This window comes from Gymnogyps californianus, chromosome 9 (genome assembly GCF_018139145.2).
Source record: "Gymnogyps californianus isolate 813 chromosome 9, ASM1813914v2, whole genome shotgun sequence".
NCBI lineage: Eukaryota > Metazoa > Chordata > Aves > Accipitriformes > Cathartidae > Gymnogyps > Gymnogyps californianus.
This window is the reverse complement of record NC_059479.1, coordinates 14,999,444-15,015,978: the sequence shown is the minus strand read 5'-3', so window position 1 is coordinate 15,015,978 and position 16,535 is coordinate 14,999,444. Positions and strand designations below refer to the sequence as shown.

At 34.9% G+C, this 16,535-nt stretch overlaps 1 protein-coding gene across 5 annotated transcripts in view; it reads right to left on the bottom strand.

Annotated features, from left to right (window-relative positions):
• Positions 1 to 369: 369 nt before the first annotated feature.
• The window catches only part of FMR1 (fragile X messenger ribonucleoprotein 1), a 32,673-nt gene continuing 16,507 nt past the window's right edge, over positions 370 to 16,535 (bottom strand). The window contains exons 8-15 of one of the 5 annotated variants that reach the window (XM_050901595.1): positions 15,696 to 15,866; positions 15,514 to 15,592; positions 12,501 to 12,610; positions 8,991 to 9,077; positions 5,630 to 5,825; positions 4,280 to 4,459; positions 2,814 to 2,896; positions 370 to 1,009 (exon numbers count right to left, since the gene is read on the bottom strand). In XM_050901595.1, the coding sequence (XP_050757552.1) occupies positions 848 to 1,009; positions 2,814 to 2,896; positions 4,280 to 4,459; positions 5,630 to 5,825; positions 8,991 to 9,077; positions 12,501 to 12,610; positions 15,514 to 15,592; positions 15,696 to 15,866 (1,068 nt within the window). In that variant the 3' untranslated portion in view covers positions 370 to 847. Of the gene's footprint in view, positions 1,010 to 1,425; positions 2,092 to 2,813; positions 2,897 to 4,279; positions 4,460 to 5,629; positions 5,826 to 8,990; positions 9,078 to 12,500; positions 12,611 to 15,513; positions 15,593 to 15,695; positions 15,867 to 16,535 lie in introns of those variants that run through there. The other 4 variants (XM_050901597.1, XM_050901598.1, XM_050901599.1 and 1 more) reach the window with 4 other exon arrangements.

The following is a 16,535-nucleotide window of genomic DNA, read 5'->3' as shown; positions in this document are numbered from 1 at the left end:
AAAAAAAGCTTCTGTACTGCCTACAAAGAAAAAAATTACACCCCTTTTTCAATAACACTATTTGCCAAATCTTCAGTGCAAAATAAATTTCCTATTCTTATAACTGCCTAACTCAATGTTTATGTAAGGAAAAAATTATGGAAAGCATGCACTTGTCTATAAAGTACTAACGTCTGACAAGGATTGCTACATATATTTTACATTTAGTGTTACCAACTCATCTTCCCTGATTTCTGCATCCAAATATAATATTCCTACCTGCCAAGATATAAAAAAGGCACAGATCATACAACTTTTTTTTGCTAATGAAAATGACAATTGTTACATCACACATATTTCAGGGTCCACTAAAATATTGAAAAAGGTGGACCAGAATGTGAACTGACACAGGACATAAAACGACATAGCATTTCATGAAGAACTTGTAAGTTAGATTGAAAACAGAAGCCAATTTGATTACTGCAAACACTATTTATTCTGAAAATTGAAATTGAGCAGTGAATTTGACCCGATGTGTTAAAATGGTACAACTGAACAGAAAGTTTACCAATGCACAGCTCAGTATTTTTAAAACAAACAAAAAAGAATCTTTCATTGTTTGAACTGCAATATGTACTTGAAAGCGATTTTCAGAAATTCAGATATTTTTATGCAAATATTTGAATAACTTCTTATTCTGAAAACAACTGCATACTGTTGATGTTAAAAAAGGCTAACAGAGAACATATGTTCATTTCATGCCCTGCGCCATCTTGCCTACTATTTGTCTTTGGCCTAACAAGTTTCTCTAACATGGAATAGGAATTACTGAAACAGTATAGGAAATATGACTTTAGAATTATGCAGTTTAGGGTACTCCATTCACCAGCGGCTGTTGACCATCTGCGCTGTCCGTTTTCTCTTTCTTCTGATTACGTTCTTTACCCGTGCGCAGCCGACTACCTTCATTGGAGGTATTCTGTAATGTTTTAGTGTGGACACTCCTTTCATTATTGCAGTCAATTCTGATCTGGAACAAGTTAGAGTTATATAAAGCATTCTCTTCCTTTCATCCACCCCTTATGCATTCGCTACCTTAGCAGCCTGGGAGGAGCACTGTTTATTAAATAGTCAGAAGACACAAATAGTGCTACACCCTTATAGCTTTGTGAAACGTATCCAGCTGAAATGGTGAGTGTGTGAATTCTTTTCTGTTCAAAAATACCATATACTTGTGACCCAAAAAAACCAAAACCAAAAACTTCCCGTCTACCTAGCCTTGGAAGATAAAAAAATTTTTTTCCAGTGTGTTTGTGCAAGAGAAAGTTGAAGAACTAATAGCAGATGGAATTTTGAAACATCATTTCACTTTCAATAATTCAACTTCCTACTTGTTGTATACAAACACTTTTTTTGAAAAAAAAAAAGAACATAGAAAAGCTGCCATGAAATGATACTAACACTCAAAAAAATAAATCTACTCAGCCACCTTTTGAATCTGAAAAAAGTTTAATTTAATCCACCAAAAAGACTTCTGTGGCCCTCTTAAGTGGTCATAAAAAATCTCAAAAAAGCATTTTGGAAGCAAAATTTTTATGCTCGTAAAGGGGGTAAGCCTTTATTCCTTGAAATATTACAGAATTTTTACAACTTGATCAGTCAGGTTTCAACGACATGCAAGTACTTATTTTCATATAGAATATCATCTCATCCAAATCTCAGAGCAACAGAAAAAAAATGATGACTTGTTGATAAGTGCCTTAGTTTCTTTTTCAGCACCACAGTTCTCCACTGTCTACTTCAAACTTTGTAAGTTAATTACTGATTAACTATAAAAGTTGTATGGCCAAAAAAATTTTTTTTGGCATGTTAATTGTTTGCATTTCAGATGCGTATTCAGGTGCTACACCTTCAAGTTCAGCATTCCCACTTGGAAAACTAAGCATTTGGTCACTTGTTCCATTTTTTCCCCCCTCCTTTCTTAAACAGGTTTTCTAAAACCAAACCAAGAGTCATCTCAATCTCCCATCGGAACCATGACTCCTGGTAACACCACGCAGAAGGCGGCAGCTTGCAGCTGCTCATTATTTCTTCCTCCCAACATAACTCATCCTATGCGGTAAGAGATGGCAGAAGGTTTGCATGTTATCATTTGAAGCAAGAACAGTTTCCATGTGGGGAAACTTAACATACATACATAAAATATCAGCCTGAATGACTTTACGTAACAAAATATTTGAAAAAATTGTAGAAATATCTTTATAAAAGGCTATAAAATATTTAAGGTTATAAAATATTTCAATATATGACTTGAACAGTTTCTTGATGTGCATTTTTAACTTACTTTCTAGATTGCATAGCCTTCAATTGCAAATGTTTCATTTAGTAGTGAAGGTAGTTTCTGAAGTTTAATCTTTCTTACTCTGAAGATTCTGGCTACAACACACTCTCTCTTTATATAAAGCGTTAAGGATTCTCCTCCCTCAGGTATATAGGCGACAGACAACAATACACAACGCAGCAAGAAAGAAAAGCTAAAAACAAAAAGCTAGTAAGAACAAAGACTGAAATCAAGCTGGTTAGTAAATCCTTGGGACTTGTGATCAGAGTTCTAACCAAACAGAGAGCTAAGCTAACATTACGAAGCTGCATCTTTACACAACCTGATATATTGAGATTCCTGTGTATACGTTACAAAATGACACAGAACTCTTGTAGATCTGATTAGGGAATAAGGAACGACAAGGCTACTGTGTCCCTTGCAGCTTTGAAGATTCTAAAGTCACACTTACGCAATTTTAAACAGTGCAGACTTCCAATAAGAGAAAAGTTACCTCAAGAGATCCATCTGCTGTTCTCCCTTTTGCATCTCTTGAGTTACGCTGACGGTTATCTGTTCGTGACTGTTCATCATTTCCTGTAAGAAGAATTAATCAACTAAGTTGTTTGACAAGGACATATGATCTTCTTTTACTTAAAATTTATGCAAGCATAACAGGGAATTACTTCAAAATTTTCATGCTAAAGAACATTAAACAAATATTCTTACTAACTTATAACAACAGTTCTTAAACTATGGGCCAAGAATCACTAAAGAGAATGTTCTCAGGTGTTAATCAAAGTAGACAAAACCAGTGTTTAAAACCACCACAGTTTAAAAGAGACTGTCTACTGACTGAAGAAAAAACACCTCTCAAAATGATTAACCATAGGAGAGAAGTACAGTCAACTTTAGTGAGGTTTAACATGTTCACATTTTTTCTAATGGCTTATGAGCTTTCTAAATGCTGTGTTCCCTTTTTTCAAAAAAAACTTATTAAATTAAGCAATCCCCATACTTTGAAAAAAACATTTCAAGAAATAAGCAGAGTTGTAAACAAAAATATTTAAATAAATAAAAATAATGAAATATCACATTATAAAATATATGTATTTAACTTAAGTTCTCCCATCTTACTTTTGGCTGGTCCTTTCCATTGAACACTTAAATTACAACCTTATATAATCCTGTTGCATGAAAATCAAATACAAGAAGATGGGAATATGGACAGTTGAATAAGTAAGATTATAAAAAGATTTTGCTATATCCATTGACAAACTAGAACTTGATTCCTTGACCTCCACATGTGATGGCACAGCCCACAAACTTGAGTCAAAACGCATATCAGGAAAGCAAATTATTGAGAACACTATCCCAATTTATTTCTATAGGGAAGAAAGGCTTTATATAATGTATGAAGAGACACTGGGATGGAATGCCTCCTCAGCAATTCTGCAGATGACACCAAACTGTGGGAGGTGGTTCGATACACTGGAGGTCAGGGCTGTTAATCACAAGGACCTCAACAAGCTGAAGGAATGGGCTGACAGAAAACTCGTTAGCTTTAAAGATGAATCCCAAGTCCCACAGCTTCAACAGGATAATCCCATGCAATAGCACACGCTGTGGACCGACTGTGTATGCAGCAGCTCCACACAAAAGGAGCTGTCCTGGTGGACAACAACTTGAATAAGACATGAGTGTGCTCTTGCAACAATGACAGCTGACTGAATAATGGGTTGTGTTAGCAGGACTGTGGCCAGCAGATCAAAAGAAGGGATTACTCCCCTCTGCTCAACAGTCAACACATCTGAAACAAAATATTCAATTTAAGAGATTGACAAAGTGGAGAGAATTCAGGAGAGGGCCACCAGGATGGTTAGGAGGCTGGAGCAGATGACAAAACAAGAGGCTGACAGAAGTGAGTTTGCTTAAGGATTCCAACACTGACTTCTTTTTCAAAATTAAGTCTATACTTACCTTTGAATCCTCCACGACCCCTCCCTCCTTGCCCTCTTGCACCACCTCCACGTCTTCGCCCATCTCCTCTACGAAGGTAGTTGTCTCGCTCCTCTTCTGCTGGGGCTGCTGACCAATCACTAAGTTCATCTCTGTGATCAGATTCTGTTTCAGAAGCATTTGATGCTTCAGAATTAGTTCCTATTAAGAGGATTTAAAAAAAAAAAAAAAATCGAAACATGCCAGTGTAGCTTAGCATGAAAATACTATAGCAGAATGGAACAAAGTATATGAATTTTCTTCTTTTTTTTTTTTTTTGCTTGTTGTTGTTAATAAACAGTTCTGGGATTTTTTGCCTCCAACCTCTATAACATACATAATACAGAAATGTGTATAATATACACTACTTCCTCAAGACAACAGACATAAATAAAAGTTAGAAGTGTGTTTAAGGTTAAATAATTAAGTGTGCCACAAGTTTATAGTTACTTGGTGTTATCAGCCTATCAATACATTATTGAACCTAGTATGCAAATGTAATAAGTCTAGTAAAACGTAAGTCTAGTAGACTAGACTTTCTTTCATATTTCTAAAGCTGAAAGTTCTGAATATAACCTGTCCTGTCTCCCCTCACCACAGCAACTCCTTTATGAAAAGAAAAAAATCCATCATGAAACAGCCTGTAACACACACTACAAAAGCAGAGAACAAAGATAGAATGCTAGAAATGTATCAAATCCAAAATAACTGGCCATTACAATTTTTCCAGTTAACAGATCACCTTCACTGATGAAAGCTAGATCTTTTCCCCAATTTTTTTCCCCCATAACCTTGTTATTAGCCAGGTGACCTCACATCTTCTAAAAGATCCTGAAAACTATTCATTAACGAATTATACAAGGTTTTAAAGAGGAACACTATATTTTGGTGACTATGCTCTTCCAGTAAAAACATAAAAGTTCAATTTCATATGAGGAAAATAGCTTTTCTGCAAATTGAGCTACACAGTATTTTCACTTATAAATATTAAGATAGCCTCTTACAGGCTCAAATAAAAACTGAGGCTTTATTATTAGGAATTGTTCAAAATATAGATAAAATAACAATGCTTGCCCTAAAGAGTTCATAATGTAGAAACATGCTGTAAGAGACAGGAACTGCATGGAAATAAGTTTAGATTACATATAAGCACTACATTTTACTTCAGAATATTTTCTACAGCATAAAGCTCTATATCATCTTCAAATATTAAAACAGAAATTCAGTTAATATTGTGTATGAACAGCTCTGTTTCCAAGTCCAGTCTTTTTCAAGAAATCAAAAGACCAACAGTCTGCTCTTAAAACTGTAAGCGTACTTCTAGTTACCTACCTGAAGCATAGCCTGGACCACGTCTGCTATGCCCTCTGTTTCTGTAAGGTCGACTACCGCGTCCAAGTCCTGGACCATCATCAGTCATGTACCCTTTTTCCTTATCTGTACGATTTGGTGGTGGCCTAGAAGTAGCTCCAATCTGTCGAAGCTGCTCATCAATTTGCAATCTTTCCAAACGCAGCTGGTCCACTTCCTAAATAAACACAAGCATAGCAAGTCATATGTAACCACTATTTAATCATCTGAATGTACAGACATGCAGTTCTCAGAAAGAAAGAGTACTTACGTATTGCAACTAATAATCTATATAATATTTAAATAGTAACTCAGCTTTGAGAATAATTTGTTTACCAAAAAAACTTTCAAATGTTCAAATCTGTTTGTTACCAATACAATTCTCCCTGTGGCACAGTTGGCAAGTTTAGGTTTGTTTAAAATAGATATATCAAGAAAAAACACTCAGATCAACTGTTTTCAGGAGATACAATTAACTATACTTCAGTATTAAATTTATGAGATCTTTACCCTTAAGTTAAACATTCTTTAAACAGAGAAATTAACATTCCTTTGTTTTTGAACACAGTAATATCATACATTATAGCATTCCAACAGTGGCATAATTTAAACTTTTTAGTTTCCAACACAAGCTTCTTACAGTGTTGCATGTAACAAACATCAAAGTATTAAGCAATTATGATGTAATAGTATTGTTTCATAAAAAGGGCTACAGGTTACACTGCTGTTAAATTCTACTTAATTATAATGAATAATACCAGGGAAGTAAGGAAGCATAAAAGCATAGAGAGCAAAGTGCTGTAACTCAGGCATAGAAAGACAGCCAGCACACAGAATTCTTACCACATATAACTACTAAAAGAGATAAACACAAACAATAATTATCTACAGCGACACATATTCAGAGAGTACTTCTGTCAGTTTGAGATATTGTCTAGCTAACATAAAAAAGTGGGAACTACTTTTTTTTTTTTTTTTTAAATTGGGGAGAAAGCTATTTATGGAAGTTTCAGTGTGATATTAGAAGGGACCTCTGGAGGTCGCCTAGTCCAGCTAGGACTTTGACAAGATCCCTCGGCACTTAGCAATGCATCCCATCAGGTCCCGCTGACTTGTGTATATCCTTTTTTTTTTTCCCCAGATGTTCCCTAAGTCAATCTTCCTTTAGGAAGGGTAAGTCTTCATTGCTCCAGACTCTCCCATTGGTTTCAGGGGCCTGGTATTCCTTAGGACAAACGTTATCAATAAAAAAACAAAGTGAAGATGACATTCAGTACCTCATCCTTTTCCTTTGTGACCAAGTTCCCTACTCCATTCAGCAGCAGGCCTGCATCTTCTGTAGCATTCCTTTTGCTGCCAAGACACCTGTAAAAGCCCTTCTTGTTGCCCGTCACATCCCTTGCCATATTCAACTCCAAATAGACTCTGGCTTTCCCAAACTCATCCCTGCACACTCAGATTATGTCTTTTATTCCTCCTGGGCTACCTGTTCTTACTTCCACCCCTTGTATGCTTCCTTTTTTTATTTGAATTTTGCCAGAAGCTCCTTGTTCATCCATGCAGGCCTCCTGCTACTTTTGTGTGACTGCCTACATATCAAGATGGACTATTCTTGAGCTTGGAAAAGCTGATTCTTTAAATATCAGCCAGCTCTCCTGGACCTGTTTTCTTTCCAGGAACGCATCCCATGGGATTCTTCCAAGCAGATCCCTGAACAGGCCAAAGTCCACCCTCCTGAAGACTGGGGCTGTGATCCTGGTATTAGTCCTTCTCCTTTCTCTCAGGATCCTGAAACCACTGCATAACAGTCACTCCAGCCAAGTCTGCTTTCTTCTTTTATAGATAAATTCACTACTTTGAGTTGATATAGTACATTTGATGTTGATGCCCTATAGTGTCTCTTTTACAAAAAGTTTCCTTAATAAACTTTTCCTGGAGGCATAAAAACACAGAAAATCTTAAAGGAATACGTCAGTTCCGCTTCCTGTCAGTGAACTGGAGGACGTTATTCTGAAACAGAACCTTAAGGCAACAAGCCACTAAGATGACAACGTTATATGTGTGTGTGTGTCTATGTTAAATGGGATGAGAAGGCAGAGCTCAAAACCTCCAAGGTAAGAATCTATCCTCTAGTTGTTATACAGACTGATGAAAACTGTTTTATGTGCCCTTCTGTTCAGAAAGGTTAGAAGGACAGTACTAAGAGAAAGTGACCCTAATTGACAGTGAACTGAAGAATCTAAAAAAATTGGTGGGCTATTAAGCACTTTCCACTCACGTGTCAGTACCCATTTAAGTACTGAGTCACATGCAAGTACCCATTTAAGGCAGCCAAAGAAGTTAAACCAGAAATATCTTCTGAAATAATAACGAACATGCAAGAAAGGAGCTTGATTTTCAGTACTAGTTTTCACATGGTCCTTCTGCCTCTACTACCCGATAGCTGCAGAGCTGCTGTATCTCTGCTCCAAAACACTGATAAATCCAAGTGCTCCACAATCAGAATTAAAAGGTACAGTTATTGAGTAGGTAAGCAAGGGAACTAAAGTCGTTTCTTCTTCTAACTCCTCTGATACCTGTACTGAGAAGGTTCTTTTAGCTATGTACAGAAATTTTAGCATTCTAGGAGATTCAATGATAGCTACTGCACAGACTGGATGTGTCATTTTATGAATGGTCTAGAGGTTTCAAAAGAGATGCAAGAATATATTTAATTAAATGAACTCAAAGCAGTCTCTACTGTTAGCATCTGGCTCTGCCATCAAAGATTGAGCACCTGGCCATAATAACAATCAGCAAAAGTAACTACAAGCAATAATGTGGGATATTTTTTGCTCCCTATACAAAAGACAACAAGCACTGAAGACTACTGGAGAAGTTATGGAGCCAAGAGGCAAACATACATATAAAGCTGAATTGCGTACAAAACATCCTCAAGTATGAAATGTCAATTAACTACTGAAAAAGAAGTTTAGGATTTTAGAATAAAATGCCCACTGCATACAAGATCTCTGCATAGAACGCTGCTTGCTTTACAGTTGCACGAGGGACTGACTATTCCTTGTATATAAAGTTATCAGCATTTTTTGAGATAGATTTTTTTTTCTTATTCCTTTGTATTTTGCATTCTGAAAAAAAATGTTTTTCACCCCATCCTTCAGATAAATGATTCTTTTAATAAAACATGGCTTTTACAAGAAGCCTTTTTAGACCGAAAACCTGTTGTAACACCTATTTTTCAACAGCCTTTGGGGCCTGAACAGATTTTGATCATCATCTTATTGTTACCATCTTAAGTATTGATAGAAAAATTTCAGTGATAAAGCAGCATCATTTTCCTCACCTTTAAATAATTAAGATGATAATCCAGAAGAACAGTTGCATTAGTGATGCTATCCTTGGTTCCCACAAACACAAATGGTACCATTCCCTAAAACACAATAACAGTAGTCCTATGGTTATTGATTAGGCATCAAATACTGAAGAGAACCAAACATATTACTGTAAAACTTGAAAACATTTTTTACAACACGGATAAGCATAAATTAAAAAATGAGACTAGTATATTTAAATTTTGATGTTGACTAGATCATGTAGACTAATTCCCTTTATGCAAAGAGCTTTTTTTAATAAGAAAACTTAGCTCGTATACATCAGAATGCCAACATTTATTTTTCTGAAAAAGAAAAAAAAAGTCAATTCAAAACACTTCAGGTTTCCTCCCTTCAAAATTAATACCACCTTTGCTGATCACATGTCTACTCTCTCACACCAGGTTCTCTTAGGCTACATGTTAGTAAAGAAACCTTTGACCTTTTAAAAAGGTGAATCAAATTAACACCGCATCAGAAAACAAAACTTGATCCTTCTTGAGGAGCTCTCAATTTGTAAAAGGCAAACAAAAAATATTCAAGAAATAGAGTTAGTACTTCAGGTAACGATTGCTAACTTACATTTCTTTTACCTTTCAAGCATTTTGTTTAAGCAATTCAACAAACACCTGAAAAATGTAAAGCTGGAAATTCTAATGCCTGCCATTATGACACTTGGAGATAAAATGTCTAAAGACTAACTTAGGCGGCCAAAGCAGGCTAAGAAATCTACCTAAAAGGGCCCCCCGAGTGCTGAAAACAACTAAACTTTAGCAGATACAAGGATAATTTCCACAGCAAAACTCCTGACACTAAAATAGGTCTATGCAGCATTTCAGAGGTGTGATTGCAGCCCACGCAGACCCAATGAGCTAGCTTTAAACTACTTGACTCTTGTACCAGCTGCAGCCTCACCATGGCAGTATAAGCTTCACTGTGGACTGCAGAAGTCAACATGAAAGTCTCATGAACACTCAGCGGCGGAAACCTATGTCATTGCAGACCCAGAGCTTGGCTACAACTACTGAATTAATTTAAATTTTGTTTTGGTATCTCATCATGACCTCTAAAGACACCTTTAATTTTCACTGTACACATACCCTTTACAGGACTGCATTCCAAAGAAGGGTTATTTTGCAAAAGTGAAGTGATTTGAGACACAAATGTCTTAATACATGCATAGTACGCTGAGGTTCCCTAAGAGTGGCAAGTCTATAATTTGTTTCTGCTTTTTGGTTTTTTTTTTCTTTTACATACAAACAACTTTTGTTAGATCTTACATATTTGCATTAAATAACAAGGAAAAAAATGACATAATCCTCTAATCCTAAGAAACCTCAACACTGACACTAACTTTCATGAGCATTAGAAATCCTTTAGCCACAGGCATCGTTGACTGAAATGTTTTATTATCTGGGGTATTTTAAGTTTCATAAATATTTAATACAATCTGATAAAAAGCAATGAAATTTCTACTAAACTGGCATTAACTAGCACGTATTATCAATTATTAAAAGATCACAAGACAATTGACTTAAGAAGGCATTTAAGGAAACGGCTTATTGCTTTTAGCAGTGGATTCTAGGTATAGCAATGCCACCTATTAAGAACACGAGCTGGTAACAATGTCAAGCAATTTTAGTGATACAAAAGCATAGAAGTGCTTATTTATTGAATCTTATTTTTGTCTTCAAAGCAAAAGTACCAATCTTCAACTTAGTTTCAGTGGTGAATACCGAGCAGACCTTATGTGCATAAGAAATTTAGAGATAAAAATAATATATACTACTATAACAAACAGTACCTATCTCATTTTAAAAAGATGAAAACCCTAAGATCCTGTTATAAAATTACAGGAGTTATGAAATTGCACCTGAAATTTATGGGCAGTATTCTAACATCTCAGTCATAAGAAAAAGAACCCAATGCTATATTAAAATTTAAAACTGAACTACCGTTCTTTACAAAAAGAAGGGCTGTAATATCCAAGTTCACACATGGGAAGATTAATGCACATTTATTTCAAATACAAAATACAAATAAACTTACAAGAAGTAACTCTTACCTGCCAAGATCTGATCTCAGGTTTCTGTGTTGCTCCTGGTATGACACAACTAACACATGAAGCAGTGGAAGCAATGCCAGTGTTAGCAATGTCATTAACAGGTAAAACAGAAGTTATGAATGCAGAGCTTGGCAGGTAAAAAAGCTTTCAAGTTAATCTTTAAAAGCTGCATTTTGAAGAACATCAACAAATAAGCTTTTTCAAGCCAGAAGAAAAATGAAAACCTGACATACTAATTGCAGCCACGACTACTTGCTCTTTTACCCTTCTGTTATTCTGTAGGCTGACACATTAAAAATGTTGAAAGTTTTAGCCTGCAGCAATAATAGCACCCTCTTGCTTATTAAGCTAGTTCAAGAATTTTATGCTGCAAGAATTTATCATTAGAAACGAAATATGACATAGCAGTGAATCCTTTAAATCTAAACATTGACTATTTTACATTTTCAGATAGATGTAAAACTAGTAAAGTAGTAAAAAAACCTTACTTAACTGCTTAGCCACCATTTACAGAAAGATGGAAATTGGATTGTGGGTCTTCAGTAATAGTTTTACAGTGATAATACAAAAGATGAAATAACTACTCAAGCAAGAATGTAATGGTTCCAGAAACGTATTTCATATCTTACTCAAAGTAGCAAAGGTTCCTTACCTGGTACATATTTAAATTTCCAGGTAAATTAAAGACAGTTCAGTTTTCTTTAAGCACATTTCACATTTGAAATTGCAGGGAATCTTTCTGCATTGAGATGTTGAAAGCTTCATGCCTGAAGCTTTCCTTGCAAACCTGCAACCTTTCCCCTCAACACAGCCCCACATAAAAGTGCCTCAAATTACAAAGTTCAAGACTTCATTACGGCCCTTTACAAGGCTGATAGCCTTCCTGTGCAAACCTAGAGTTTCACATTGTTCATGCTTGGTTTTTTTTTAGGTTACAATCTACAGGCTATTGTGAATTTAGGTAATATTTAAAAAAAAAGAGGTTTATACATAAAGCACAAGCTTTTCATTACAATATAAGAAATTATTAATAAAAATTTAAACCAGGTAAACCCCTAAGAGATCAAACTCAAAGCAAATTAATGAATGAAAACAGTAAGTTTCACATACACTAATTTACAGCTTAGCTAGTGCTGGGAAAGTGTCACTGCTCGTAACAGGAATAAAATGAAATCTCTAAGAAGGTGCATCACCAAAAAATTTCAAAAAGCATTTTTCGAACACAGATAACAAGCCAAATTTATATAAAAATGCCCCTCAGCATTAATAGGGAAATATCGATTCCATCAAAAAAACATACATTAATCAAAACTTTATCTTACTACTACAAAGATACAAGGGATGAATTTATTTTATCACTGGGTAGAACATAACCACCAATTAACACATATAGAAATCACATTAACTGAAAACATACCTCTTCTTGTGGAATATTTTTATCATTTTCAGCCTCAATTCTCACTCTTACAACACCAGATTTGTCCACTATCTCCTGAATCAGTTTTCCATTTTTTCCTATTACTTTTCCTACAGAAAGAACATACAGAACAATCCACCTTTAGGGTTTTCCCCCAAACCTGAGTGTATTACTATATTCCAGTTAAACAAGAGCATTTAGTACCAGTGCAAGAACTTGTCAAAAATGACTTAATACTCCACAACAAAGATTTAGTTAATGAGCCATGAACTAAAATGTCTAAGTAAGCTTGGGGTGTTAACTTCGGTAATGTTCCAAAGCAAGCACTGCAGCATACAGGAAGAGAGGTACTTTATTATGAAAGTTTGCTACTGAGTATAGTTTCCTTCTTTTTCAAAGCTCCTATAAGAGAGCAAAGGAAATTCAATCACAAATGCCTTACCTTTGTATAAAATTATTTGAAATTACACATCTTGATTACAGAAATATTCAGTATCTTGCATGCTTATTTGGCTTTGCTTTGGTAGGTTTAAAAATAACTGCAGTGATTTACAAATAAACATTGCTGGTTGCATTTAAAAAAAACAAAACAAAAAACAACCACCAACCCAAAACAAAAAATCCTTTTACAATGCCCTAACATGTGCTGTAACTACCTTTTGGGTAGAGAACAAACCAAAACTCAGTTTGTTCACAAAAATTTTAGTTGATGAAGTTTTCTGATACTACCAAAGATACTGTTTGAGCCAGATGTAAAATTCTCTTCTCTGAAACTCAGCTTTTTTATGAACTATTTTCAAATATCTCTAATTCATTAAAAAGTGAAAGATAAAAATGGAAATAAATTATACTTTAATGCCAGTAATGCATACATTTATCTTAGGAAACAGACATTCTAATTTGAGACAATGAAAATGAAAACTTTAGTTCTCTCTAACCTCAGCAAAATAACTTGCTGTCTGAAAACTGACAGGAAAACTGAGCTGCTTAGGAGGTAATGAGGAAAGGCCATGTCCTTCCATCACAGCATTAAAGAAAAGCTTAAAAGTGTGATGGAAAAGACGTTTTCTCCATGTAACAGAAATAAAGTTTTTGGGTTTTTTTTTTAACAAAAATGCTGGAAAACTTGCAACGTAATCTTTTTCACAGGCACATCACTGAAATAAAGGCAAAAAATACTGAGTGCATGACAGCTATTGTTTTGCTGATACAATTAATCCATGAAGAGCAAATTAAAACCCACTTCTAATCACATGGGACATTGTTCCTATTGTTCAAAGCTAAGTAAGTTTTCATTTTTGTGTTTCAATTTTTCTACCATGAATTTTTAAATCCTACGTATTTGTAGAAAACATGACAACAGATGGCCAATAACTTCTTCCTTGATGACAAAGGCTGCTCTGAGAGTCAAAACCATCTTCTGAGTACTTTATTCCATTACACATCACTGGCAAATGTAACAGCAGCTTACTAATAAACGTAAAAAAGCCTTGGTAGTGATTTAAAAAAGTCAAGTAAACCAACCAAAAAAAAAAAAAAGAACAAAGAACAAACCTTACACTGGTTGTCCCAATGAAAGAAATACATCTTTTTAAATAATTGGGTTTAGTTAGAATTCAGCAACATACATAAAAATCTTTAAAAATAATTAAAGACTGCACACATATATTTTTAACCTATGTTTCAGGTTATAAATTTCCATACAGCCTTTACAAAAGCAACATCTTGGGTAGGGTTTTTTGTTGTTTTGTTTTTGTTCGGTTTGAAATTTTTTAAAGAATAATTAAGTAGAAAGAGCCAGATGTTTGCATTTTCTTTAGATAAAAAAATTCAGCATATCAATAATGTAGTATAAGGAAAAAAGCCTTCTGTCTTTTTAAAGCAAATTATTTAATTTTCTGGCAAATTATTAGAAATTTTAAAAAGCAAATTATCAAACATAGCTTATTTTGGATATAACATATGGTTCAGCCAATTTTATATTCTAAAGGATCCAGGCCAAGAAGCAGAGTAGAAATGAAAAACTGCCAAAACAGAAATAATTGCAAAGTTCTAAACAGAAACAAAGAAATTAAAACCTCAAGTTAAAATAATGATGGGTGCTTATCATTTTTACGTATCACCAGTAGAATCAGGAGGGAGTAGGGAAGGGAAAACTACTGTTTTTAAATCAATTCCAGAGCTAAGGTGCCACATTTGTAAGTACTTGTCCCATTGCAGAATTTCACACTGCTTCAACACCAGCTTTCATACACTGCTTGACAACCTATTAAAGTATTTGCTTTTAGAGGTATGTTATACCATATAGTATTTTCCCTGTTCTTTTCTTATCTACTGAATTAAGCCGTGTATTTTTATGTTGCTTTGTAGCATCAAAAGCTCATTAAAAGATTTCCGCCCGTACACAAAGGCTGCATGCATTCTTGAGGATTTTTTTTTAGGGTTTTTGATAATGGAAATCTATTAGATTGTCTTTGGGGTATTTTCTTGATCATTGGATACCTTAACTAGGTGTTCAGTTCATCCCACAGTGCTGCTTCTAAACAAAGTGTATTTCAGATGGAAAAGGACAGGAAAAAAGACAAATACAAGTCAAAGAAATGATTCAAAATATACCAGGAAAATATTAGACTGCAGCTTCATCTGTTGTACAGCTGAACTAATCTCTGGACATCTTTGGAGGAAGTAGTTTAATTCTTTGGCTCAATCCAGAAGCTATTCTACTTCATATTTAAACATCAGCACATTGCTTCTAGTTTAAGATATCCCTAAACTGCAAACCAGGAGGAAATTTCTTACAATGTACTGAAGGTAAATGTGTCCGTAAAAATTCTGCATGGAGCTGGAAAACAAAACAAAAAAAAGCCCCAAACTCCAAAACTTTGTACCACCTAGAATCCTTTCACAAAGAGAACTTCAAACTTTCATGCTGCCATGCTTCTAAAAGTAAAAAACAGTTCTCAGAAGGCATTTTTCCGTACTATCACACAGTTAGCCTCCAGCATTGACATACCTACTAAATTTCTTGGGACTTGTATGACATCTTCAGCAAATTCAAGGTAACTTCTTGCCTTTTTCACTGCATCTTGATCCTAAAATAGACAGATGTATGAGAGAAACAAGATCCGTTTTCCCAAGTTTTGTTTTGGGGTTTTTCTTTTTTTTTTTTTTGAAAAGCTAAGGAAGGGAACTTACCTCTCCATAAATATGGAATGTGCAAGTATCTTCATCAAGATCAATAGCAGTCACTCCAGGGACTTTTCTGGCTTGCTGAATATTAGCACCATGAGTGCCAATGGCCAAACCCATTAGGTCTTCACGTACAACAAACTGTTCATGAAATCGTGACGCAAGTTGTCTAGAACTCTGAAGAAAAATACAATGTTAGCTTACTTTGATTTTTAGTACACCAGAGAGAGAAATCAACATAAATTTAGAGCAGATTCTTTAATCGGGTACTCAGCCTACTTTTTAGTTTAATCAATCCTTTTAATGCACTTATTTTCACTTCAAAAACACTGAAAAGTCTTCTTCAGAAGTCCTAATATTGCCTTTTAAATATTAACATAAGGCTAGCCTCTAGCTGTGTTGACACCTTTATATTTTGAACTACCACAGAATATCTACAGCTATCAAGTGTTACTAGGTAAGACAGCATTCGTGTAAGTTAGTAAAATAGGAGCTGTGTTGATTATTAAAGCAAACCCTATGATCTCTGAGAAAAAACTGCACCCATTTCAACAGGTAGAGGGAAACAGCAATAACTCAATAACTGGACACAAAAATTATATGGAAAACAGTAACTATGGATATCTACTGCACTTAAAATAAAATGAAGAATCCGTGCCTATGCAAGACAACACAAAATTAAGGTATAACTGCAATACATTGCTTGAATTCAGAGAACAAGTGTATTAAGAATTTCACCCAGGAATCACATTTCTACCAAGACAGAAGGGTCCATCTGAGAACCTGAGATTGTCACATACTATCAAGACAAAATTCCTTGCTTCAGCAGGGCAGTAACAATGACTA